This window comes from Esox lucius, chromosome 18 (genome assembly GCF_011004845.1).
Source record: "Esox lucius isolate fEsoLuc1 chromosome 18, fEsoLuc1.pri, whole genome shotgun sequence".
Classification (NCBI taxonomy): Eukaryota; Metazoa; Chordata; class Actinopteri; order Esociformes; family Esocidae; genus Esox; species Esox lucius.
In genome coordinates this window covers 22,255,991-22,283,026 of record NC_047586.1, presented here as the reverse complement: position 1 = coordinate 22,283,026, position 27,036 = coordinate 22,255,991, and the positions used below count along the sequence as shown (strand labels likewise).

At 42.9% G+C, this 27,036-nt stretch overlaps 1 protein-coding gene across 3 annotated transcripts; it reads left to right on the top strand.

The window, feature by feature from the left end:
* LOC106024746 (dynein regulatory complex protein 1-like) lies at window positions 1-26,740 on the top strand. Of its 3 annotated transcripts, none has more exons than XM_034287700.1 (17): window positions 1-72; window positions 837-1,000; window positions 2,280-2,374; window positions 2,591-2,774; window positions 5,990-6,127; window positions 6,279-6,365; window positions 6,518-6,622; window positions 6,745-6,872; window positions 8,977-9,108; window positions 9,567-9,984; window positions 10,092-10,181; window positions 10,307-10,399; window positions 11,518-11,663; window positions 15,494-15,670; window positions 16,445-16,547; window positions 16,823-16,890; window positions 26,460-26,740. In XM_034287700.1, exons 2-16 carry the CDS (start codon window positions 845-847, stop codon window positions 16,868-16,870), a joined length of 2,100 nt encoding a protein of 699 aa, XP_034143591.1. In that variant the 5' UTR covers window positions 1-72; window positions 837-844; the 3' UTR covers window positions 16,871-16,890; window positions 26,460-26,740. The 3 variants fall into 3 exon arrangements, with proteins under 3 accessions (XP_034143591.1, XP_034143590.1, XP_034143592.1); XM_034287699.1 differs by having other exon boundaries at window positions 6,742-6,872; XM_034287701.1 differs by having other exon boundaries at window positions 6,518-6,628; window positions 6,742-6,872; window positions 15,518-15,670.
* Window positions 26,741-27,036: the final 296 nt, after the last annotated feature.

Here is a 27,036-nt window from a genome sequence, read left to right as displayed (position 1 = left end):
TCTGGAATGCGCTGCGAGCTCTCACTGACTACTACTACATTCACGGAAGGTTTTAAGAAAACGTTTAACAAGGTACGTTTTAAGAAAACGTTTAATATGTTTTACTACCTAGCTAGAGTATTTGAACAGCAATGAAGTAAATTAGCCAGGCTGAACCGGAAGTATTTACCTAGAACGCAGTCTGGACTCAATGTTGGAAATATTTACGTCGTACTAGCTGGTTAGCTACTGTAGTAGCTACAGATCGAGCCCATATTGACAACAACGGTTAAGCCACAATGGATCCTTAGCGTTAACTAACTTTAACGTTGGTCGACTTCGGGCTAACAGTTAGCTAACTTGCAAACTAGATGAGTAATTCTATTCTATTCTCTATCAGAACGGCGTTAAGATAATCAGCCACAGTATCTTAAGTTCAAAATAGACACCACAGTGCTGCAGCTGCATGATGTTTACTGTAAATTAATTATTAGAAATGTTTATTGCAGTGACACCATACAGTAATAATGCGGTGTTTACCAATTCTGGTACTGGGGAACCAAAGGGGTGCACAGATTGGTTTTTGCAGTAGCACTCACACATCTGATTGGAATTAGAGACTTGATGATAGATTACGTTTATCAAGTGTGTGAGTGGTTGGGCAAAAACAGGTACAGGTATATGTATGAGTGCTAGTGCAAAAACAAAAACATGCACCCCTTTGGGACCTGGTGACCAGGATTGGTAAACACTGCAGTAATGAAACAGACTAAGCAGACAATCCATCTCTAACTATGATCATTTTGTTAATTTCCTATCTAGCTAATTATCTTGTCTTAAATTCACCTTTCATTCAGATTACAGTATGAGTGAAACCGGTCACCAACATAGTACAGGTGACCCTAGCACCATTGCTGACAACTTGCCCACAGATCAACAAGAAACTGTAGGTCGGCATGCAAGCAATTCCTGTTGGTCTGGTAGTTCTTTACAATCTGTGGAGACCATGGAGGAGATGCAGGTATATTTGGCAATGCAGGGGGAGTGATAATGTACCTGGAAGTATTGTCTGCGGAAGCTAGTTACCTAGGCTCATCGATTCACAAAGTCAGTGTGTAACTATCATAGCAATATATTTTCATAGGAATATATTTGTTTAAGGGGCATATATTTGTTTAAGGGGCAAAAGCACAACCACGTAATGCACTAATTACTAATATTAGCAATGTAACATTGCTGTCCTATGAACACAAGATCTCCTCAACACAACCTTGAACAAGCATATTTGAATTTCGCAGTAGAATCAAACTTCCTCTGTATTGGTCTGTTCATAAAAAAGTTCCAGAATTCATAGTGAATGTAGATACCGCCTCTTGAACAAAACTGTACAATATGGTAATAATTTGGAGAATAATAATTGGAGAACACGGTAATCATTTATAATAGACAAAAGACACTTTTTAAACAAGGAAGGCAGGAAAATCCCAGTAATATTCAGCTACCAGCGTCTTTCAAATCCATTGTACAGTAGCCTACTCTGGTTTAAGTTCATGATGTAAGATCACTTCCAAAAATGCATCCTACAAATCATGACCACCAGCCATTATTTTGGAAAGAGGAAAAATATTGACACCTGGTACATTTTATCAATGCATCTGCTGATAGGAACAATCAGAACTGATGGGTCTACGCCAGGGGTGTCAAACCGGTTCCACGGAGGGCCGAGTGTCTGCAGGTCTTTGGGTTTTCCTTTAAATTGGTTCCCAGGTCAGACCTGAACAACCAGGTGGGGGTAGAAATTAACCAATTAGTGAACTAATTAATCAATCAGGTACAAGGTGAGAGCGAAAACCTGCAGACACTCGGCCCTCCGTGGAACCGGTTTGACACCTGTGGTCTACGCAATCATGAACAATCGCGACTGTATGTAAAATTTACTTGTAGTGTGATTGGGTCTTAGAGAAATTAAACATAAAATGACTACATTCATATTTCAGATCTTGCTCGCCCTTCACTCCACACTATGAATTAGTATTATGTCACTCCACACAGTGACATAATACTGTGAGCTTTTTAGTACACAACAGGGTTTTTCCACAGTAAAAAATATTTTGAAGGGTTTCTGGTGTAGCAGGTAGAACGTCACAATGACAAGAGGCTGATGGCAAAGCAACGCAACGCGTGTTGTGTATTTGGGCTGTTAGATATATGTTACTGCTAGCATTAACACTAACGCATATACACGCACACACTGGCTAGAGGTCTCTGGCTCTTTTTCTCTACTTATGATCAATCTGCAGAGAGATTGGACCGAGTTAGTAACCAACATCCAGGTTGCAGCAGATGCTAGGGAGTCCCAGTGTCGGGCAGATATGTTTGAGGCCGGCAGACTCAGGTACATGAGTATACCCCAGAGACTAAATGTTCAACAGGAGTTGTTATCCAAGTACCCCTGCTGTGAACTGTGTAAATGCTTGCTGGGATCTACAGACAAATGGTTCTAACCATAAATAAACATTGTTGATTTACCCCCTAACTCCTTATTCATGTTTCTAAACCCTATCCAACCCCAACATACTCATTCCTCCTCTTCCACCTTTTCCCTGAACAGGGTGGAGAAACTGGAAAATGAGGCCAAGTCAAGCCTGGAGAAGTGTGAGGAAATCATCAGGAAGTGGACGGTGACCAAGGTGAAGGAATTCCCCCAGGACCTGAGGGACAGTCTGAACAGCCAGCAGCAACTGTGTGCCCGGATCATAGAGGACAAAAACAAAGTAATCCAGGAGCTACAGCAGGTAGCGTGTGTGCATGTTTCCCTCCCTGCGTGTATTCATTTGTTAGTTTAATACAATCATGTCAAAAAGTAAATACATCTCCTGGAAAGTGTTAGTTTATTAAATTTTTTACATATTTATGAGATATGTATGGAATCCCAAAAATGACATATGTAAGTAAAAGCTTTTGTGATGAGTGAAATCCCTTAAATGCGTTGTAAAGAATATACCATTTACTGACCTCTTTTTATTTTTGTATCTTACTTTTACTGTTTTCTAAGTCTGTGATCTTCCAGCAGAGTTTTACCATGTGACCACGCCTTTTACAGAATTCACGGCTGTGCTTTTGTGCCTGTAATTTAACATTTTCTCATTAACTTCAGGTTAGAGCAGTTGTGTTATTAGCTCTTAATTCATTTTTTGATTATCCCTTCAACCAAAACTTGGTAACTTTTAAAAATCTCATGTGTTTCTCAGTCTGTCTGTTGTAAAGAGATGTTTTTTCAAATGAATTGATTCCCTATGTTGACTGAAGATTTAGATCTACAGTTGGGTCCGGAAATATTTGGACAATGACACAATTTTCATAATTTTGGCTCATTCCGCCACAACAATGGATTTTAAATGAAACTATTGAGATGCAATTGAAGTGTAGACTTTCAGCCTTAATTCAAGGGGTTTAACTAAAATATTGTATGAAACGTTTAGGAATTGCAACCATTTTCATACACAGCCCCCTTATTTCAGGATCTCAAATGTAATTGGACAAATAAACACATTCATAAATACAATTTAAATACTTTTTCAAGAATCCTTTGCATGCAATGACTGCTTGAAGTCAGGAACGCATGGACATCGCCAGATGCTGGGTTTCCTCCTTTGTGATGCTTTGCCAGGCTTTTACTGCAGCTGTCTTCAGTTGTATATTCGTGGGTCGTTCTGCCTTAAGTTTTGTCTTCAGCAAATGAAATGCATGCTCAATCGGGTGGAGATCAGGTGATTGGAAGCCATTTTTCTTTCCATCATTCTGGTACAGGTAGATCTTAGTTTCATCTGTCCAAAGAATGCTGTTCCAGAACTGGGCTGTCTCTTTTAGACGACTAATCTGCTAAGCCTTTCTGTTCTTGAGGCTTATGAATTGTTTGCACCTTGTGGTGAACCCTCTGTATTTGCTCTAGTGAAGTCTTCTCTTTATGGTAGAATTGGAAAATGATATGCCTACCTCCTGGAGTGTTCTTCACTTGGCTGGATGTTGTGAAGGGGTTTTTCTTTAACATGGATCCTGCAATCATCCACCACTGTTGTCTTCCATGGAAGTCCAGGCCTTTTTGTGTTGCAGAGCTCACCAGAGCTCTTCCTTTGGGCAACAAGGACTTTAGACCTACAATCACAAACGGCGCTTCTACTATGTCATAACGCCTGGAAACATGACTTCAACAACGTAGGAATGATGGGAAGGCTTAGGGGTCATCTTGGAGATGTAAACATTGGTGACGCATGCGAAAGCCACTGGTCAATAATGGCGAAATGTAGTTTTCGTTTATGCAAGATAGCTCTTTGTTTTCAACCCAAAACGTTTTAGAATAAATATTTGAATGTAACCAAGTGGCAGAGGAAGGTTTTTCTGTCCAGGAAAAGGTTTTACCGACCCTCCGTCGGCTCATCCGGCTTCGGACCCTCCGCCGGCTACCGACCCTCCGTCAGCTCTCCCAGCCTCTGACCCTCCGTCGGCTACCAACCCTCTGTTGGCTCTCCCGGCCTCTGACCCTCCGCCGGCAACAGACATTCCTTTGCTTTCCCGGCTTCTGACCCTCCGCCGGCTACCGACCCTCCGCCGGCTACCGACCCTCAGTCGGCTCCTGACCCTCCGCCGGCTACCGACCCTCCGTCGGCTGTCCCGGCTCCTGACCCCCTGCCGGCTACCGACCCTCCGCCGGCTCCTGACCCTCCGCCGGCTACCGACCCTCCGTCGGCTGTCCCGGCTCCTGACCCCCCGCCGGCTACCGACCCACCGTCGGCTCTCCCGGCTCCTAATCCTCCGCCGGTTCTGCCTCCCCGGCCTGTCCCGATGGCTCTGCTGCCCTGGTTAGTATCAGCTGTTCTGCCCCTTCGGCGGGTTTATGCCGATGGGGGTTCTGCGCTGCCCCGCCCCCCCTCCCTTGGGCTGGGGATCGTCTTGGCCTTGGTGAGCAGCAGCGCCACCGTTCCGTGCACCTTCAGTTCCCATATAACACGAACACATCCCGGACTGTCATGTTTCCAATCTTTCACACCAGGTCCCAATTGACATAATGTGTATGTGTTTAAATGTTTCCCCTCTGCTCCCAACATTGTGGATCATTGTTATTGTTAGTTCGTGTTGTGGTGAGTGTTACATGTATGTACTGTTTGAAGATCTCTTGTAAATACGCGTTGTCGCACACTTTATTTTCATTCAGTCATTAGTTTTGTTTTCCGTTCATGTTCGGTTGTTTTGTTTGTTGATTAAACCCCACGAATGTGAGATATGCCTGCGCCTGGTTCCTTACCCAACACTACACCACACGAAAATTGTGACAGATCCCATATACACTAGTAAAACTATAACAGAATGGCTCAGTAAGAAGACATGAAGGGTTTTATGGAATGGCAGAGTCAAAGCCCAGATCTCATTCTTATCAATGCGGTTTAGGAACTTGAAGCAGGCTGCACATGCAACAGTGCCCTTGAACATGACACAGTTAAAGCAGTACTGTGAAGAGTGGGCAAAAATTATTCCTAGTCGATGGAAGAGACAGAAAGCTAATTACAAGAAATGGCTACATCAAGTTATTTCAGACAAAGCGGGCAACACCAACTATTGAAGCTTTTGATGAAGAAATTCTTACAATGTATAATCTTTCAATGTCCTTTCTTAAATTTTATTATGAGGAATGAGTATGCATATGAGGAATTTGACTCAGGATTATACATGCTCACAATGTGCTTACTCGTAAAAAAAACTTAAAGAACACTCAGAAAAGGTCACTGCAGTATACAGTACACATACACACTATAAACCAAAACAACAACATAGTAAGACAGATGAGACAATAGTGCAATGAGCAGGGTGTAAAGGGTGCTGGAGTAAATCTTTTTGTGCATGTATTATGTACATTAAGTTAAAATAAAGCCAACTATGGGTACATACATATATACATCTTCATCCCGAGCTGTATGTATAACGCGCATGTGTATGTTTGCATGTTTCTTAATAGGAGATAAAATTAAGCGACGACTGCTTTGTCAAGGATCGGAAGACACAGGCAGAACATATGGACCTCATAATTGACAGGATGGAGGAGCAGGTCAATTTCTTGATGGGCTCCTACAGGGATGAACTGGTCCAGTTTGAGGTAGGATACAATCCCCTAGGTGACCCCTGATTCGCACACCAAAATGACTCCTGACATATGCCATCTCCTGAACATTTAGATTATATAAGCTTTCTGCATATTTATTGATATTTTCGATGATAGCTGATGATCTGTTCTGGTTGATCTGTAGAATTCCCTTGAGCAGGAGAGGAGGATTCTTTTGACGGGGAACAGGAGGAAATGGGAACAGCACATGGAGGAGCGTCGTCACAAAGAGGTCAATTGGACTCTAAAGCACAAACTCCATGTGTATAGATCTTGGTATACCTTTCTGTCACTCTTCCCTTCCTGAAAGTGGAGTTTAGTATTTTGTCTCTTTCAGTCACATATATGAATAATAGATCCTCTCCTTTCCCTGTGCCTGTATAGTTGGAGAATGCTATGCAGAGAATGAGGAGAGTGGAAGAATATGACAAGTCACTCCAGCAGCTGAGGACATCCGAAGCAGAGGACCTGATCAAACTGGACACAGATGTTCGTGTAAAAACAAACAAGAGGAAATGTATCAAAGGTGTGCAGACATGCTACCTTTGATAAATTACCAGTGTGTTTATATGGGTGTGTTTGTGTGGGTATGTCTGTATGTTCTCCAGCAGAAGATGCAGCAAATTAAGGCCACATTACAACTGAGACAGGAGACACACCATTATTGCTTAGAGGTGATGAAAAATATAGATGGAGACAACACCATTGTGAAATCCCTGATGACGGAAAAAATCAACAGGTAGCTACAACTATAACACTACATAACTACAACCCTGTTTCCAAACAAGTTGGGACGCTGTGTAAAATGTAAAGAAAAACAAAATGCAATGACGTGCAAATCCTTTAAAGCCTATATTCAATCAAAAATACACCACTCAAAAAATTTAAGGGAACACGTAATAATCACAGTATAACACCAAGTCAATTAAACTTCAGGGATATCAATCTGTCCAGTTAGGAAGCATAAGCAATTGTGAATGAATGTCTCCTGTTTTGGTGTAAATGAAAGTGGCAACAGGTGCACTGGTGAGGAAACAGCAAGACAACCCCACAAAATGTGAATGGTTTTGCAGGTAGTGGCCACAGACAACTGCTCGCCGCTTATCCTTCCTGACCGACTCTTCTCTAGTTTTGCATTTTGGTAGTGTCCTTGTCAATACTGGCAGCATGAGGTGGTACCTGCTGCCCACTCAGGTTGCACAGGTAGTCCAACTCCTCCAGGACCGCACATCCACACGTGCTGTCGCAAGAAGGTTTAATGTGTCTCCCATTACAGTCTCAAGAGCATGGAGAAGATACCAGGAGACGAGGAGTGCTGGACAGGGCCGTTGAAGGGCATCAACCCAGCAGCAGGACTTGTATCTGCTCCTTTGTGCAAGGAGGAACAGGAAGAACACTGCCAGAGCCCTACAAAATGACCTCCATCGGGCTACTGGTTTGCATGTTTCTGACCAAACTCTCAGAAACAAACTCCATGAGGGTGGCATGAGGGCCAGACATCCTCTAGTGGGACCTGTACTCACACCCAAGTACTGTGCATGTTGATTAGCATTCAACAGAGAACACCAGAATTGGCAGGTTCGCCATTGGTGCCAGGATCTCTTCACAGATGAGGTCTCACTGAGAGACCAGGTTCTCACTGAGCACGTGACAGACGTGAAAGAGTCTGGAGACACCGTGGTGAAAGTTATTGCTGCCTGCAACATCATCCAGTTTGACCGGTTTGGAATTGGGTCAGTGATGGTCTGGAGAGGCATATTCTTGGAGGGTCGCACAGACCTCCATGTGCTAGCCAACAGTACCCTGACTGCTGTTAGATCCCGGGAGGAAATCCTCAGACCCATCATCAGACCTTACGCTGGTGCATTGGGCCCTGGGTTAGGCATTGGGCTCTGGGTTAGGCATTGGGCCCTGGGTTAGGCAGGACAAAGTGTATAGGCAGTTCCTGGATGACTAAGGCATTGATGCCATTGACTGGCACTCAGATTCCCTAGACCTGAATCAAATTGAGAACCTCTGGGACGGTGTGTATCGTGTGTGCATCCGCCGCCACCAAGTGGCGCCACAGACTGTCCAGGAGCTCACTGATGCCCTGCTCCAGGTCTGGGAGATCGCCCAGGACACCATCCGCTGTCTCATCAGAAGCAGACATTGTCGGGAGTGCATACAGACACGTGGGGGCCATACACATTACTGAGTCACATAATGTGTGAAATTCATCACAGCAACTAAAGTTGAAACAGCCTGTGATTTCAATTGTTGACTTTGATTTTCAGTGTGAGTTTCAATCCAGCCTTCATTCGGTTGGTGATTTTGGTTTTCATTGACAGTTGTTACGTCATTTTGTTTTCAAAGACTTGCAAAATGTACAATAAAGATTTCGATCTTTAATTTCTTTAAATCATCAATATCCGATGTGTGGTTTATGTGTTTGGTTTAATTATCAATGCATTCAGTTTTTACTTGCATTTTACACGGCATCCACAAAATATTAATTTGCTGTGCTGTAGATCATATTAGTAATAGTAATATTCATTAGTAAGTGGCGCTGTCTGACATTTTGATTCCAAAGCTTTCTGCTTCAGTGGAATTAAATCTCAACACTCATCTGTCAGAGCTGGTTTGTTTACTTTCATAGTTTAGTAGTTAGCTAGTAGTTCAGACATTAGCTTGTAATTTTGTAGTTCGATCGTAGTTAAATAGTTAGCCCATGGTTTTGTAGTTAGCTCATAGTTTAGTTGTTAGCTCATGCTTTCGTAGTTATATCATAGTTCCATAGTTAGATTGTGGTTTAGAAGCCAGCTCATAGTTCTGCTATAGTTACTGTGACTGTTATCATCCAGATGGCAGGATGTTGTGAGCAGGCTGAAGATCAAATGTGCCAATGAAGAGAAGCTGGCTTGGGAGGTGTACCAGAAGCTTACTGAAGACTACAAGCTCAAAATGCAGCAGTACAAAGACCTGCAGAAGAAGAAGTGACTCACACACACAGACAATCTCTTTCTCTCTTAACCTCATACACCCACAATGTCAGTCTTTGGGTTTTCATGTCTCCTACGGTCTTGTACTTTACAGTAGATATGGTCAGAATACAACATAACTGTTTTGTTTGAGCAATGAAAGCTGATTGGCAAAAAATACAGCGCTTAGTTATGGACACAGCACTTAACTGTGGTATATTGGCAATATATCAGAAACCCATGAGATGCCTTATGGCTATTATAAACAGGTTAGCAACGTAATTAGAACAGTCAAAAGTAATGTGATGTCATACCAGTGGTATACGGTCTCATATACCACGGCTATCACCAATAAGGTGAATAACTGCCACAATCACACCAACACAAGTCAGTCACTTGGGGGTACATCCCAACAATATCGCTTTGTTGCTTCAGAAAATATATCCATACCTTTTCCCTGTCCTTCTAATTAGGCAGTTAGCGGCTATCCATGCCAAGAGGTTTGAGGAGATTTGGCTGATGAACAAGGAGGAGGTCAAGGCGCTGGTGACAAAAGCCCTGGACACAGACCGGTTAATCCACGAACAGCTGCTGGGTCTGTCTTGGCAGCCCCCGCCGTTGGGCTTCATGGAACAATGTGGCTCCCTAAAGAACCAGAGACAGGCACAGAGCACTGCGTGCCAGACTGCTGCCGAGCTGCTTCGGCCTGAAGGGACCAGTCCATGTCACCTGGGGAAGTACAAGGAGGCTAGCGCTGGACCTAGAGATGTCTGTGAATCAGGAGCAGGGCAGGAGACTGGGAGCAGCAAGACCAATAGGGTTGGAAGTGGGGGAAAGAACAGCGGGACAGTCTTGGTCAAGAAGATCCAGGAGCTGCTGTGCGACAAGGCGGTGAGCAGGTCAAAATGTTGTGTGTTTGTGTGAAAGAGGGATAGATAGAAGAAAATGGAGACAGTCTCACTACACAAGCTCATCATTTTATCCCTTTTACTGCACAGGGTTTTCTGATAGAGAGTCAACTTTTTAAGATTCTCTCTCCGCTAGAGAAGGACGAACAGTGTCTCATGAAGATGGACTCCATCTTCACTGTGAGTATGACTGTGAAACCTACTGTATGTCATGGTGTCCATCAATTCACTTTCACATTAACACCGGAAAGTAGTGACAGACAAACTGTTTCAGTGTTGTCTCTGTTCTTCTTCTCCCTTGCAAGGCCATGGGAATTGAGAGCAAGGAGGATGTGCACAAGCTGGCAATGTTTTTCACAAATTACCGGCAGCCGCAAGGGGATCCTTACCTTACCCAGGTAAGGATAGTAGGATGGCGGACCTACAGATATACAGACGGGTGACAAATTAAAGGAAAAATCTGAGTAAATGAGTGGACGAACAAATGCAGATGCTTCCTTACAGATGTACTATATGATACACTCAAGCAATGAACATCTTATCATGCTCTGTGTCATGTTTAAAAAGGGAAGGGTCATCGCAAATCATTACGAAATTATTCTAAATGATCACATCAGTCCTATGCTGAAACCTTACATTTTTACCTGTTTGTAGTAAATCAAGTGCAATTCAAATATATACACTCACCTAAGGGATTATTAAAAGCATTTGTGAAGCCACAACACGCACAACCTTGAGGCGGATGGGCTACAACAGCAGAAGACCCCACCGGGGACCACTCATCTCCACTACAAATAAGAAAAATAGGCTACAATTTGCACGAGCTCACCAAAATTGGACAGTTGAAGCCTGGAAGAATGTTGCCTGGTCTGATGAGTCTCGATTTATGTTGAGACATTCAGATGGTAGAGTCAGAATTTGGCGTAAACAGAATGAGAACATGGATCCATCATGCCTTGTAACCACTGTGCAGGCTGGTGGTGGTGGTGTAATGGTGTGGGGGATGTTTTCTTGGCACACTTTAGGCCCATTAGTGCCAATTGGGCATCGTTTAAATGCCACGGCCTACCTGAGCATTGTTTATGACCATGTCCATCCCTTTATGACCACCATGTACCCATCCTCTGGAATCATTTCAAATTGGTTTCTTGAACATGACAATGGGTTCACTGTACTGAAATGGCTTCCACAGTCACCAGATCTCAACCCAATAGAGCATCTTTGGGATGTGGTGGAACGGGAGCTTCGTGCCCTGGATGTGAATCCCACAAATCTCCATCAACTGCAAGATGCTACCCTATCAATATGGGCCAACATTTCTAAAGAATGCTTTCAGCACCTTGTTGAATCAATGCCACGTAGAATTAAGGCAGTTCTGAAGGCGAAAGGGGGTCAAACACAGTATTAGTATGGTGTTCCTAATAATCCTTTAGGTGAGTGTATATTATTAATGATATACTATAACATGTCAGAATGATTCCATCCATCATCCTCTTGTTATTTTCTTTGTGTTCAGGATGTGTCTGCCAGATGTGGAGCTGTGGCCAGTTATCAGGAGGAGGCAGGAGAGCGGAGCTACTGCAGTCCAACATCTGACCTAATGAACCCCAATGATGTTCTTGTGGCCCTGAAGGCCTTCACTGCCTATCACTGTCGGCATAGGTCAGCTCTGGGGCAGACTTACTACAAGAGAAATTAGAGAGCCTTTCTCAAGGACTCATGAAGCGAAGGTGTACTTTATTCAAATAATGTACCATTTCTTTTTGAAAAATGTTCAAAATCAAAATCTTTGGGGATCCACTTTTCCAAAATATCTGATGAATTTGCTCAATCTTAGTTTATTCCACAAGGAAATCCTGTCATTTCCTGGACAATATTATTAGCACCTTATAAAACTAGTTTTAACTAAATATTATTTTAAATAATTATTTTAAATATTTCCCTTTACTAATTGAACTCACCTGTGTGAATTGTTCTGCTGTTTTGTATCACTATTTTTACCGCAATGACCGTGGAGAGAAAAAAGAAAACCGACAATTGTCTAATGGGGTAAGACACAAGATTGTAGCCAAATATTGACCACATCTACAGATGAATTGGATGTTTCTCATTCAACCGTAGCCAGTCTCCTTGGATGTGTCTGCAAGAAAAAACTTAATGGAAGATCGGAGCAAAGGATGGTTTTGGTTGGCAGAGAAAGCACCTCAGTTGAGTGCCACGCATATTTTGATGGAATTTGCTGGAGGGAGGGGCTGTCTTCAGGTCTGACCGAATAGTGGTGGATTCCGGTAAGACCAGACGAGGTGGCCCGTGCATTTATGTAAACAAAGCTTGGTGTACAGACACTAACATAACCGGGAGTCACTGCTCAACCAATCTGGAGTACCTGATGATTAAGTGCAGGCCTTTTTACTTGCCTCTGGAGTTTACTTCTATTACTTCTATTACTGCAACCTACAATACATACCACCGGATGCTAATGCTAAACTAGCAATGGAAGAACTTCAGGCTGCTATTAGCAAGCAGCAAACTGCCCAGCCGGATAGTAGGAACAATGACAGGTTGTTTGACTGACCCTCCCACACCTGGGTCAGTATAAGCACCTCTCATTGTTCCTACTCCCCAATTATTTACCCCTCATTAAACGAGTGAAACCATCCATGAGGTCAGTCAAAGTGTGGCCAGAGAGAGCAGACTCACTACAGCAACACCAGTTTCAAAACACAGACTGGTGATTGTTTGCCACTCAAACCAACTTTGACTCCCATACGGACATTGAAACATATTCTTCCTCCGTTCTGGATTACATCAACACCTGCACCAACAACGTCACCACCCATAAACTAATGAAGACCATCCCCAACCAGAAGCCTTGGATAAACCATGAGTTCCGACAACTGCTAAAGGCACGTGATGCTGCGTTCAGATCCGGCGATGTGGAGGCCTAGAGCTTATCCAGAGCCAACCTGAAAAGAGGCTTCAAGATGGCTAAAAATGACCACTAACTGCGGGTCGAGGATCATTTCAACAACAACTCTGATCCTCACAGCATGTGGCAGGTCATCCAAGCCATCACAGACTACTGGACAAATAACCCCACCTCCATATCCAGCGACGTTTCCATCACCGACGGGTTAAACAGGTTTTACGCTCGCTTCGACAGGGACGAAAATGAGCCATCCATTAAAGCTGGTCCTGATGGCATTCCCGGGCAAGTGCTCAGAGCATGTGCTAAGGAGCTGGCTGAGGTCTTGACTGATATTTTGAACCTGTCACTAGCCCAGACGGTGTTCCCTATGTGCTTCAAGACCGCAACCAGTGTGCCAGTGCTGAAGCAGTCGTCTGCGTTGTGATGGTAATTCCATCGATCTGAACTTTCTAAGGAGTAAGTACAGAGACAAAATTCTCTTGGCACATTTAATAGTTTATTTGCACATAGAGAGACACGTCAAATGCTTACAGAATAATCATCCGAGGAGTCTATAAATTAATACATGACAATCATCAGTACTTATAGGGGAAAAGGGGTGTGGTAAGATGCTGCACATCTGTCCTAACTCAATAGAACACATTCCCTTTTGTTCTATTACTACCTAGTCTTCACACAAGGGGCAGGCTATCCTCCTCCACATGGGTAACCTATTCACCCCTCTAAGAGGTCTTACATCATCTGGACAAACAATAGATAGACTCGGATGCGCAGATTAATGAGTAACCTTATAATCTGCCGATACCAGTCAATGATGCCCCCTAGGCAAATACCGGATCCCCCTCTTCTACATTCCTAAGGAACAAAGGACAGATACCCTTATTGGTCTAGGCAGAGGAACAGATGTCCAGAGTACCTAGTGATGCTCTGATACTATACAGACATGTGTATCACAATCAAAGAAAATAGTTACATACCAGGCAATAGAAAGACATTTCTCAAATGCACCTTGGTTCAAAAGTTCCATAACAGCGTTTAGCCTGAATGACTTTCAACCTGTCGCACTCACCCCCCATGATCATGAAGTGCTTCGAAAGACTAGTTCTTGCCCACCTCAACTTCTGCCTCCCTCCAACACTGAATCCCTACCAGTAAGCCTACCAGTCGAACAGGTCTACAGAGGATGCCATCTCCACAGCTTTACACTCTGCCCTGCCCTGACTTCCTAACCAACAGACCCCAGTCTGTCAGGTTAGACAACTTCACCTCTTCCACCCTGATACTAAAAACTGGTGTTCCACAAGGCTGTATGCTGAGCCCCCTCCTGTACTCCTTCTTCACCCATGACTGCATTCCTGTACACAACTCCAACATCATTGTCAAGTTCGCAGACGACATCGAGGTGGTAGGCCTGTTCAGTGAGGAGCAGGGAGGAGGTCAAGTGCCTGACAGCTTGGTGCAATGATAACAACCTGACCCCAGTTCTCATCGAGGCACTTAGGTGGAGCGTGTGTCCAGCTTCAAATTCCAGGGTGATCACATGTCCAAAGACCTCTCCTGGTCCCTCAGCACCTCAACCCTTGTCAAAAAGTTGTGGCAGCGCCTGTTCTTGAGGAGGCTGAAGAAGGCCCGTCTGTTTTTCAAGATCCTTGTGAACTTCTATTGCTGCACAATCGAGAGCATTCTGACTAACCACAGTGTGGTTTGGTTGCTCAGTAGCCAACCGGAAGGCCCTGCAAAGGGTGCTGAAAACCACCATTGAAAACATCCAGCGTAAATGGTGTCTCCACAGGCCACGCGGAATCACCTGGGACCCTAGATCTCTCCCTGCCCTAATATACCTGATGTAGCTCGTGAAAGACTTGATAATGAACTGATCATTTGAATCAAGTGTGACAGAGCAGGGAGAGATCTAAAACATGCAGGGCACGGGTTGCCCAGGAGCAGCTTTGAGAAACACTGATCTACAGGGACACTTTTGGGGACTTTCAAAATGAAGTGTTACCTTTTATTTAAAATTATGTATTAGTTTCAGAATCTAAAACAAATGTTCTGTCACAACAGTGAAATATAGAATTGTGGAGACCAAATACTTGGGTTTGTTTCACCTTATTTGTAGAAAGTGCAAGGGAGACAATACTGTGGGCCATGACTGTAATTAAACTTAATCTTTGGGATGTAGACTTTAACAAAATCCTTGTTAATGGTTTCTCAAATAACCTTTTGAAGAACACTTTGGGGTTGACTGTTGAAGAGGGTTCATCATCAAAAGGTTTTTTGAGGAACTTTGGAATGAGTTCTTGGAAATATCTGTTTACATTTTTCCCTTGTCGAACTTATAGAGATTTCCACACAGTTTCAATGAAGGACCGTGAAAGGATCCTCCAAGACCTGGGTGTAACATTTGTTTACTAGCCCAATGCCGTATACACTAAGATTCTTTTAACTCTACTATTGTAAGAGGCTTGCTAGTATGGGCAATATATGTTGACAACCTGGGCTTGAAACATTCCCCTTTCAAATCTAATCTAGACAAACATGTCGTCAAAACCTTCTGTCACAGTGATGGACACGATTGTGTTTCCAGAGAGGTGGTTGCCCCTAAAGATCCCAGTATGCTGGCTGTAGGAGGGAGGGATAACTCTGAAGATGCAGCCTACTGGAAGGCCATGGCTGACGTCATCCCAGAGGCCAAGCTCAAGGTCTGGGATGCCCTGGAGACAGCACTCAACAAATATCAGTGAGTACCACTTATAACCTACAGTCCCTTCAGAGATTATTCAGACCCCATCACTTGGTGGTTTTATAGACTTCATTTATAATTGATTCGATATACAGTACGAGCCAAAGGTCTGGAAACACCTATTCATACAAGGGTATTTCTATCTTTTTACTATTTTCCACATCGCAGAATAATAGTGAAGACATCAAAACTATGAAATAACACATGGAATCATGTAGTAACCAAAAATGTTTTAAACAAATCTTCAAAGATAAGGTAATCATCCAATGAGGTAGTCATTTGTTTTGCCAGCAATGCACATTAAATACCCCATAATGACAAAGTGTGTAGATTGATTGCAAAAAAATCTATAATGAATTATGTCTATAACATAAGAAAGTGTGGAGAAAGCGGTTTTATCCCCTTTCCTGAAGGCACTGTACATTGAATCTATGGTTCCTTAACAGATCCAACCGCCTAAACATTGGCGAAAGATGATTAGACTTTCAATTTCTACCATTTCAATACTTTTCTTTCAGAGATTTAAGTTTGTTTGAAATGAGCTGTAGTTATTATTGTTAACAGTATCTTCTAATTGTGTTTTTCCTTGCCACTGAAATTCAACACTGTTTTTTGCTCCTTGGGGTTTAAGGCCGGGTGTTTTTCTAAAAGCACTTTGTGACAACTGCTGTTGTAAAAAGGGCTTTATAAATACATTTGATTGATTGATTTGATAGAACAGGTTTTATATAGAGTTGTGATTGATCTTGTTTTGTATTTTTTTGCTTCCAGTGTTGTTCTGACCGATAAGTCCAAGCTCATCAAAGACACACAACGTCTAAGGCAGCAGAATGCAGAGCTACAAAAGCTGCTGCAACAACAAGCCAACTCCAGGGTGAGTGTGTCTAAGTTGCACTACACTTGTCCTACAGTATGGAAATTACTTGTTTTGTTGATGTTCTAAGTGAAAAGAAATTAACACAACCTCTGCAGTGAACAAACTACAACTGTACATGAATTGAAATGCAGTTATTATTTGTTTCCTGACTAACAGATTGAAAGAAATAAAATGGAAAAATATGGCTTGTGCAAAAGTTTGGGCACCTTTAGAGTTGACCCTCTTTAATGAAAGATGTCCACTAACCAGTCTCTATTTATTTGATTCTCTAGGTCAGACCTGGGCAAGATAAGGTCCACGGGATGGATCCAGCCCGTTAAGTCGTTCTATCCGGCCCACGGTACATCCAGAACCTTAAAAATAATAATACAAAGTAAAAATACTTGACGAGCTCTGCAGATGTATTTTATTTTATTTAACTTTTATTTAACCAGGGAGACACATTGAGATCTAGGTCTCATTTACAAGTGTGCCCTGGGAACATTAATCCAAGAACAAAACAACAATGAAATACAAAATACATATAATTAACGTACAGACTGACATTAGCCATCTCACTCAATTAAAACAAAATTATTGACACATGGACACCAAGGCATCCAAACGAAACTCCAGTTGGCTACTTATCCCACACATGAGGTGCTTTGATCTTGTATTGAAGCCAGAGGATCTAGGTGTCACCAGAGATGTTAAGTATACGGGAACCCATTGGAGTAGGGCTTTATATAAAAAAATAGTAATTAAGGGATCTATGCACTTTTAAGCTTTCTGCGTTACTATGATATGTAAGTATGGACCAGCATGACAATGCACATGCGTTAGTTGTCATTCGTTCTTACAATACGCATTTGATGTCTAGAGATATCTCAAAATGAGCCTGTCTAAAAAAAGTTGATTATGAATGCAAGGTATTTAAAAAAGAATGGAGAGATAAATATTTATTTGCAGATGACGCAAATAAGTCAACTTGCTTTACTTGTAAAGCTAACATCACAGTTTCCAAAGAGTATAAATTGCAGAGGCACTTCCAGAGCAAGCATGTGGCCAAGTACGAAAAACTGCCACCCGATGCTAATATTCAACAAGTCCAGGCATAGATCAAGCCTCAACGACAAACAATGCTATTGCACATTGCTTCAACAGAAATGACTCCTGACTTCACCTCACTTGTCAACACCCATAGGAGGCCCTCCTGTTCACATTGAGAGAGTGGACCTAAAGGTTGATTTCATGGATCTGGGCTGCCCGGGTAGCTCTCGTTAAAAGCATGTAGTACAAAAATATACTGTGTGAAGTTAAATTACGGCAATTATACCAACATTCACATTGAGTGAACATTTTCAAAAGTGATTTCATAGACGTATGCCTGCCCTAATAACTGTTGTTAACAATATACCTTACGTAGGGGAAAGTGGGTAAACTGCTTTTTAACCAACCTAAATCAATTAGAGTGTATTTAAATTACATATGTTTAATTTAAATGGTTTGTTGTGAACACATCTATGGTGAAATTAAGCCAATTAACTTCATTAAGAAATTGTGTATCTTTAAACACCATCTGACACCCTCATCCGGCAAATGGAAGTATTCAGGTTGAGAGGGACACTTTGTTAAAGTGTGACACTATATTATCAGCAACATCGCGTGGCGGTCGGGGACATTGCCTCTGGGATGGCAGACCGGGGTGGTGGTCCCTCTTTTTAAGAAGGGGGACCGGAGGGTGTGTTCCAACTATAGGGGGATCACACTTCTCAGCCTCCCCGGAAAAGTCTATGCCAGGGTACTGGATAGGAGAATACGGCCGATAGTAGAACCTCGGATTCAGGAGGAACAGTGTGGTTTTCGTCCGGGCCGTGGAACACTGGACCAGCTCTATACCCTCTACGGGGTGCTGGAGGGTTCATGGGAGTTTGCTCAACCAATCCACATGTGTTTTGTGGATTTGGAGAAGGCATTCGACTGTGTCCCTCGCGGCATCCTGTGGATAGTGCTTTGGGAAGATGGGGTCCTGGGTCTTTTGCTAAGGGCTGTCAGGTCCCTGTACGACCAAAGCAGGAGTTTGGTCTGCATTGCTGGCAGTAAGTCAGACTTGTTCCCAGTGCATGTTGGACTCCGGCAGGGCTGCCCTTTGTCGCCGGTTCTGTTTGTAATTTTTATGGACAGAATTTCTAGGCGCAGCCAGGGGCCGGAGGGTGTCAGGTTTGGGGACCACACGATTTCGTCTCTGCTCTTTGCGGATGATGATGTCGTGTTGGCTCCTTCAAACCAGGACCTTCAGCATGCACTGGGACGGTTTGCAGCCAAGTGTGAAGCGGTGGGGATGAGAATCAGTACTTCCAAATCCGAGGCCATGGTCCTCAGTCGGAAAAGGGTGGCTTGCCCACTTCAGGTTGGTGGAGAGTGCCTGCCTCAAGTGGAGGAGTTTAAGTATCTAGGGGTCTTGTTCACGAGTGAGGGAAGGATGGAACGGGAGATTGACAGACGGATCGGTGCAGCTTCTGCAGTAATGCGGTCGATGTATCGGTCTGTCGTGGTGAAGAAAGCTGAGCCGCAAGGCGAAGCTCTCGATTTACCGGTCAATCTACGTTCCTACTCTCACCTATGGTAATGAGCTTTGGGTCATGACCAAAAGGACAAGATCCCGGATACAGGGGTCCGAAATAAGCTTTCTCCGCAGGGTGGCTGGGCGATCCCTTAGAGATAGGGTGAGAAGCTCCGTCACCCGGGAGGAGCTCAGAGTAGAGCCGCTGCTCCTCCACATCGAGAGGGGTCAGCTGAGGTGGCTTGGGCATCTGTTTCAGATGCCTCCAGAACGCATTCCTGGGAAGGTGTTCCGATCCCGTCCCACCGGTAGGAGACCCCGGGGAAGACCTAGGACACGCTGGAGGGACTATGTCTCCCAGCTGGCCTGGGAACGCCTCGGTGTCCCCCCGGAAGAGCTGGAGGAAGTGTTTAGGAAGAGAGTTTGGGCATCTCTGCTTAGACTGCTGCCCCCGTGACGGGGGCAGCAGAAGAAAATGATGATGATGATGATGATGATGATGACTATATTATCATTCAAATAAACTATTACACAAGTCAGAAAAGCGTTTTAACAACATGTATTCATTAATTAATGTGTACAGTAAATATAATTAAATACAGATCATATAATCCTAAATATTATGTATTAAAAGATTCATGTTTGCAAGTAGCATAGAGGCAAAATGTGTTCAATGAATTAATACTATCTATAATATTAATACTGATATGTAAGTAGGGATTTTTTTATTATTGAATTTCTGGAACTATTGCGGACATTTTAAGAGTGTAAACTTGATTTGAACATTTAATTAATTACATTTTTATTAGGCCTCATGTTTCTGCCATTCAAAGGACAGTTCCACAGATGTGATGGCATGTCATGAATCTGAAGGTGGTTGAGGAGTGACGGGTATGTCTCAAACCGTTTCTCAATCTCCTTAAGGTTCATACCAGAGGCCCTTAAGGCTAAGAGGACTTCAGGCTTACGAAGGCTCAAATTTGGGTTTCTTTTAATGAACCCCTCAAACCAGTAGTGTCTGGCCTTTTTCTTTTCCCCTGAAAATCCTGTGATGCCATGTGTTTTGGCATATTTGAACGCAATACGGCTTATGTCCCCTCGTTCTGACAGCAATTTTACATGGCCAGCTATCTCACTCTCAGCCTCAGCTAAGAGCAGGGGACTCTTACCAGATGCATGGTGGTAGCTTTTCACCAGGCCTTTCACTCACCTCTGTAAGGTTGATTTCGGGATGTTTCATACCCTGGCTCAAAACCTTAATTTAGGTTTTTGTCCTTCAAACACCTGCCCCTGATATTCATTAATAGCCCCTTCCATTCTTTCTTCATTCCACTGATTGAGTTATTTTGTTGTTCTTTCTCTGAATTGCTTGCCAATCCTCTCTCTCTTTCCCTGTCCTCCTCTCTTTCTGGGTGCCATCTGTTGTGAAATACATTTAAGAAATGACCAACCTCAAACATATTCAGACATAATTCTTAATAATAACTTAAAAAGTGTAGGTTTCATTCATGAAATGGCTGCACTGAGCTTATTAGCATTAGCCTTAAAACTGTCCCACTCAGCCTGAAATGCCCTGTCCCAGTGTGACAGTGATATAAACTGGATATAAAAACTCTACACACCTCTATTAAAATGGCAGGTTTTTGTGATGTAAAAGAATGAGACAAAGATAAATCATGTCAGAATATTTTTCACTTTTAATGTGACCTATAATGTGAACAATTCAATTGAAAAACACACTGAAATCGTAGAGGGGGACAAATGAAAAATAAAAACCTTACATTAACCTGGTTGCATAAGTGTGCACACCCTCTTATAACTGGGGATGTGGCTGTGTTCAGAAATAACAAATCACATTCAAACTCATGTTAAATAGAATTCATTATTACACACCTGCCATCATTTAAAGTAACTCTGATTAATCACAAAAAAGTACAAATGTTCTAGAAGGACTTTCCTGACATTTTCTTAGTTGCATCTCAGAGAAAAGCTACGGTCTGCAGAGAGCTTCCAAAGCATCAGAGGGATCTCATTGTTGAAAAATATCAGTCAGGAGAAGGGTACAAAATAATTTCCAAAGCATTAGATATACCATGGAACACAGTGAAGACAGTCATCATCAAGTGGAGAAAATATGGCACAACAGAGACATTACCAAGAACTGGACATCCCTCCAAAATTGATGAAAAGACGAGAAGAAAACTGGTCAGGGAGGCATCCAAGAGGCCTACAGCAACATTAAAGGAACTGCAGGAATTTCTGGCAAGTACTGGCTGTGTGCTTCGTGTGACAACAATCACCCGTATTCTTCATATGAATGGGCTATAGGGTAGGGTGGCAAGATGGAAGCCATTTCTTACAAGGAAAAACATCCAAGCCCGGCTGAAGTTATCAAAAACAAACATCAAGTCCCCCAAAAGCACGTGTGAAAAAGTGTTACAGTCTGATGATACCAAAGTTTAACTTTTTGGCTGTGATTCCAAAAAGGTATGATTGGCGCAAAAAGAACACTGCACATCACCCAAAGAACACCATATGCACAGTGAAGCATGGTGGTGGCAGCATCATGCTTTGGGTCGGTTTTTCTTAGTCAGGGTGGAGGAAATTATGAACAGTTCCAAATACCAGGCAATTTTGGCACAAAACCTTCAGGCATCTGTTAGAAAGCTGAAGATGAAGTTCACCTTTCAGCACGACAACGACCCAAAGCACACATCAAAATCCACAAAAGCATGGCTTCACCAGAAGAAGATTAACATTTTGGAATGGCCCAGCCAAAGCCCAGACCTGAATTCAATTGAATCTGTGGGGTGATCTGAAGAGGGCTGTGCACAGGAGATGTCCTTGCAATCTGACAGATTGGGAGCGCTTTTGCAAGGAAGAGTGGGCAAATATTGCCACGTCAAGATGTGCCATGCTAATAGAGTTCTACCCAAAAAGACTGAGTGGTGTAATAAAATCAAAAAGTGCTTCAACAAAGTATTAGTTTAAGGGTGTGCACACTTATGCAACCAGGTTAATGTGTTTGTTTGTTTTTTCCTCAAAGATTTCAGTTTGTTTTTCAATTGAATTGTTCACGTTATAAGTCACATTAACGTGGAAAAAGTTCTGACATCATTTATCTTTGTCTCATTCTTTTACATCACAAGAACCTGGCATTTTAACAGGGGTGTGTAGACTTTTTATATCCACTGTAAATCTAGAGTATTTGATTCAATTTCATGCTCATTGTTATTAATTTGTAATACACTGATATTATAAACGTATTTAAAAGCCAATTTTTTATTGTTACGTCATAACTGACAGAATTATCATCCTTATTATTCTAAAATATATCTTCACTTGGTGGCTTGCCTTGAGGTTCTGTGGGTCAAGCAATTTGAAAAATAACAATTTGAACCCTTCTGTGATGTCTCATCAATCACATCCTTTGTTTCATATACAGTAGACATACAACAACAACACAATAACAACAGCTGTGACTGGCTTACAAAAGTAACCCTGCATACCACCCACTGAAGATGATGTACAAGAAAGCCTGCAAACAGTTTGCTGAAGACAAGCAGACTTGGGACATGGATTACTGGAACCATGTCCTGTGGTCTGATGCGACCAAGATAAACGGATTTGGTTCAGATGGTGTCAAGCGTGTGTGGGGGCAACCAGGTGAGGAGTACAAAGACAAGTGTGTCTTGTCTACAATCAGGCATGAATGCCATATGTGACATACTGAAGTAGAGCATGATCCCCTCCCTTCAGAGTCTGGGCCGCAGGGCAGTATTCCAACATGATAACGACACCAAACACAGCTCCAAGACGATCACTGCCTTGCTAAAGAAGCTGAGGATAAAGGTGATGGACTGGCCAAGCATGTCTCCAGACCTAAACCCTATTGAGCATCTGTGGGGCATCCTCAAATGGAAGATGGAGGAGCGCAAGGTCTCTAACATCCACCAGCTCCGTGATGTCGTCATGGAGGAGTGGAAGAGGACTCCAGTGGCAACCTGTGAAGCTCTGGTGAACTCCATGCCCAAGAGGGTTAAGGCAGTACTGGAAGATAATGGTGGCCAAACAAAATATTGACACTTTGGGCCCAATTTGGACTTTTTCACTTAGGGGTTTACTCACTTTTGTTGCCAGCGATTTAGACATTAATGGCTGTGTGTTGAGTTATTTTGCTGTTATACAAGCTTTACACTCACTACTTTACATTTTAGCAAAGTGTCATTTCTTCAGTGTTGTCACATGAAAAGATATAATCAAATATTTGCGGGGTTTACTCACTTTCGTGAGATACTGTATATACACAAGTAGGCTATGTTAGGCTATGTTATTTAGTTATAAACTGTAATAATAGATTCTGCTTTGCATTATCTGCAGAGAGCTTTACTGTCATCACGGACCATTTGATGTACAGTCTTTGTTTTAATTTTTGGCATACTTGGACCACTTTGGCGGCATTGTTTGTGGAAATGTATCTAGTGATATGCCTTATAATGTCATGAATGATGACTAATCATCACTGCTGTACTAAGTGTCTATATTATTCAATACTTCTACCATACTGTTCAAAGTCCAAATTGCTGCTAGTTTACATTGTTATATATATTATTGCCATACTTGCCATAGGCCTATCAATAATTTCAAAACCACCTGCTAGTTTACAGTACTCTTTCCAAATTGCTGATAGGTTCCAGTGTTGTGTATATTATTGCTTTCTCTTCTAGCTATATTTTTGCTATGTATATATTTTTCTCTTAATTCTCACTACATATTTGTAGTGTGCAAATGTTACCATTCATTGGGTTATTACACTCATGTATCTTTAATATTCAATAATTCTACCAAATTGCTGCTAGTTTACATTACATTTACATTACGTTATTTATATTACTGCCTTACTTGCCATATCTATAATAGGCTAATACCCAGATTGCTACTAGTTTACACTACACTCTTTTAAACTGCTGCTGTGTGCAGTGTTATGTATAGTTTATTTTATTTTTGTCTGACTATACAGTGGGGCAAATGCTACATGTTACATGTTTCAACGTTTATTTATCAAATGCACCAAGCAACAGAGTGTCATCCTGACCAATAAAATTATTGTGACATGGAACCCGACAACTACGTAGTGAGAGTTAAGAAGAATATAAGGTTTTCACACACTGTTGCTGGTATTTTGGCCCTTTCCTCCATGCAGATCTCCTCTAGAGCAGTGATGTTTTGGGGCAGTGATGTTATCTCTCACTACTTAGTTGTCGGGTTCCATGTCACAATAATTTAATTGGTCAGGATGACGCTCTGTTGCTCGGTGCATTTGACAAATAAACGTTGAAACATGTAACATCGCTTGGAATTCTAACTTGATTTTGCGCAAATGGGTGGAAGGTGAGGGCAGGAAAGATCCACGTGGGGATTTGTGGTAGATCAAATTACACTACAGCACTTATGTCATTGTGAGGCTGTGAACAGACAGTGTCAATCAATGTATTTAGGGAAAGTAGCGACCATAAACGAAGTCGCTTGTCAGATTTTCCGAACAAGCGACCAAAACTTTTAAAACAAGCCTAAAAAACCGCAACCCGCGACAAAGAAAGTCAAGGTGAGAAAACAGATTGGAGGTGACGTGGCTATATTTGACAAGTTGTTCTGAGGACACTAAATTGTCCATACTATATGTATTTTTTCAGTTTTTATGAAATAATCAATCATACTGCTCTCCTAAAAGGGCTGTATTGAAGTGCCTTTAAACATTATGTAATTGACTGTATTGACTTTGAAGACCAAGAGGATGAAGGGAACCACAGAGGAGTGGATCACAGACAAAGATCGATATCCAAAGTCAAACTCTCCTTCAACTGCAGATAATCCACTTGCATTTAAATGGGATTTAGAGATACGATTTGAGCAGAGCCCTAATAGTAGCGTATATGTTATCCATTTCTTACAGAGGTCTCAAACCGGTTCCACGGAGGGCCATGTGTCTGCAGGTTTTTGGGTTTTCCTTTAAATTGGTTCCCAGTTCAGACCTAAACAACCAGGTGGGGGTAAAAACGAACCAAATAGTGACCTAATTAGTCAGTTATTTACAAGGTGAGAGCGAAAACCTGCAGACACTCGGCCCTCCGTGGAACCGGTTTGAGACCTCTGATTTATTAGATACCTAAAATTACCTGCCCCAAAGTTGTAGTTTATTTGTAGCCCTTGATTTACAAATCATCCACATTATCATTAGGGTGGCAGGGTAGCCTTGGTTAGAGCATCTACCTGACCAGTAGGGTGGCAGGGTAGCCTTGGTTAGAGCATCTACCTGACCAGTAGGGTGGCAGGGTAGCCTTGGTTAGAGCATCTACCTGACCAGTAGGGTGGCAGGGTAGCCTTGGTTAGAGCATCTACCTTGACCAGTAGGGTGGCAGGGTAGCCTTGGTTAGAGCATCTACCTGACCTGTAGGGTGGCAGGGTAGCCTTGGTTAGAGCATCTACCTGACCAGTAGGGTGGCAGGGTAGCCTTGGTTAGAGCATCTACCTGACCAGTAGGGTGGCAGGGTAGCCTTGGTTAGAGCATCTACCTGACCAGTAGGGTGGCAGGGTAGCCTTGGTTAGAGCATCTACCTGACCAGTAGGGTGGCAGGGTAGCCTTGGTTAGAGCATCTACCTGACCAGTAGGGTGGCAGGGTAGCCTTGGTTAGAGCATCTACCTGACCAGTAGGGTGGCAGGGTAGCCTTGGTTAGAGCATCTACCTGACCAGTAGGGTGGCAGGGTAGCCTTGGTTAGAGCATCTACCTGACCAGTAGGGTGGCAGGGTAGCCTTGGTTAGAGCATCTAGCTGGCCAGTAGTGTGGCAGGGTAGCCTTGGTTAGAGCATCTAGCTGACAAGTATAGTGGCAGGGTAGCCTTGGTTAGAGCATCTACCTGACCAGTAGGGTGGCAGGGTAGCCTTGGTTAGAGCATCTAGCTGGCCAGTAGTGTGGCAGGGTAGCCTTGGTTAGAGCATCTAGCTGACAAGTATAGTGGCAGGGTAGCCTTGGTTAGAGCATTTACCTGACCGGTACAGTGGTAGGGTAGCCTTGGTTAGATTCCCAGAGCTGACTAGGTGATAAATCTGTTGTTCAGCCCTGAGCCAAGGCAGGTAAAACGAATTGCTGCCAAGTCATTGTTAACAGTGAGTTCAGTCATACTTACCTGGTAAAATGAGTGACAATGATTGATTACTAGGAAAAAAAATGTACTGGTTCCATCAGCAGCATTTATGCGGCCTATTTCCATGCAGTGAAAGGCCACTCTAAAGAATTCACATGACATTATGTTAGATTGCTTTGTCTTTGACCTGCTTTAGGTAACCTCAATTATCTCTGTCCCACAGGTGACGGAGACACTTCTTGCCGGGATGATTTCGGAGTGTGTATAGTTTGTGTCAGAGGCCGTCCTGGAGCTCATCATGCCTGCAGTTGTACGTTTTCTTAAAATACACGGGCCTCTGCCTCCAGTGTTGACCAAACAAAGCAGCCATGTCAAGGTCTGACAGGCAAAAAGTCACATTGCACAGATTTTATGGGTTCTATACCAGGCACTCCAATCCCAAATGTGTTGAAAGTGATCATTAGGAGTTTGGTCATTGACATGGGTAATTCCTCAACCTCTTCCAAAGTGCCACAAAATGTGTCAAGCCAAACCATCACTGACATAGTAGACACAGTTATGGAGGTCAATCAAAGAGGAGAAAAATATCAGATGGACATCGCAACACTCTGTTCCTGACTTTGCAACTTTTCATGTGAGCTCACTGACATAAAGTCATAAAGAGTCACAACAGACCCCAGGAACTTTTTGTGCCTTCTGGAAAGGCAGTGACCGATTCAACTCCTTTGAAGCTGAGGACCAGATTGGAAACCTCTCAACAACCCTGGGAGATTTACTAGGGAGTTAGCAAGACATCTGCT

What these genes read in the sequence shown, in the direction of transcription:
- LOC106024746 (XM_034287699.1), top strand. Translation starts at nt 845, where the DNA reads ATGAGTGAAACCGGTCACCAACATAGTACAGGTGACCCTAGCACCATT. An exon ending in AAAGACCTGCAGAAGAAGAA is followed by an intron (nt 9,109 to 9,566) that starts GTGACTCACACA and finishes CCTTCTAATTAG; the next exon opens with GCAGTTAGCGGCTATCCATG. An exon ending in AGCTGCTGTGCGACAAGGCG is followed by an intron (nt 9,985 to 10,091) that starts GTGAGCAGGTCA and finishes TTTACTGCACAG; the next exon opens with GGTTTTCTGATAGAGAGTCA.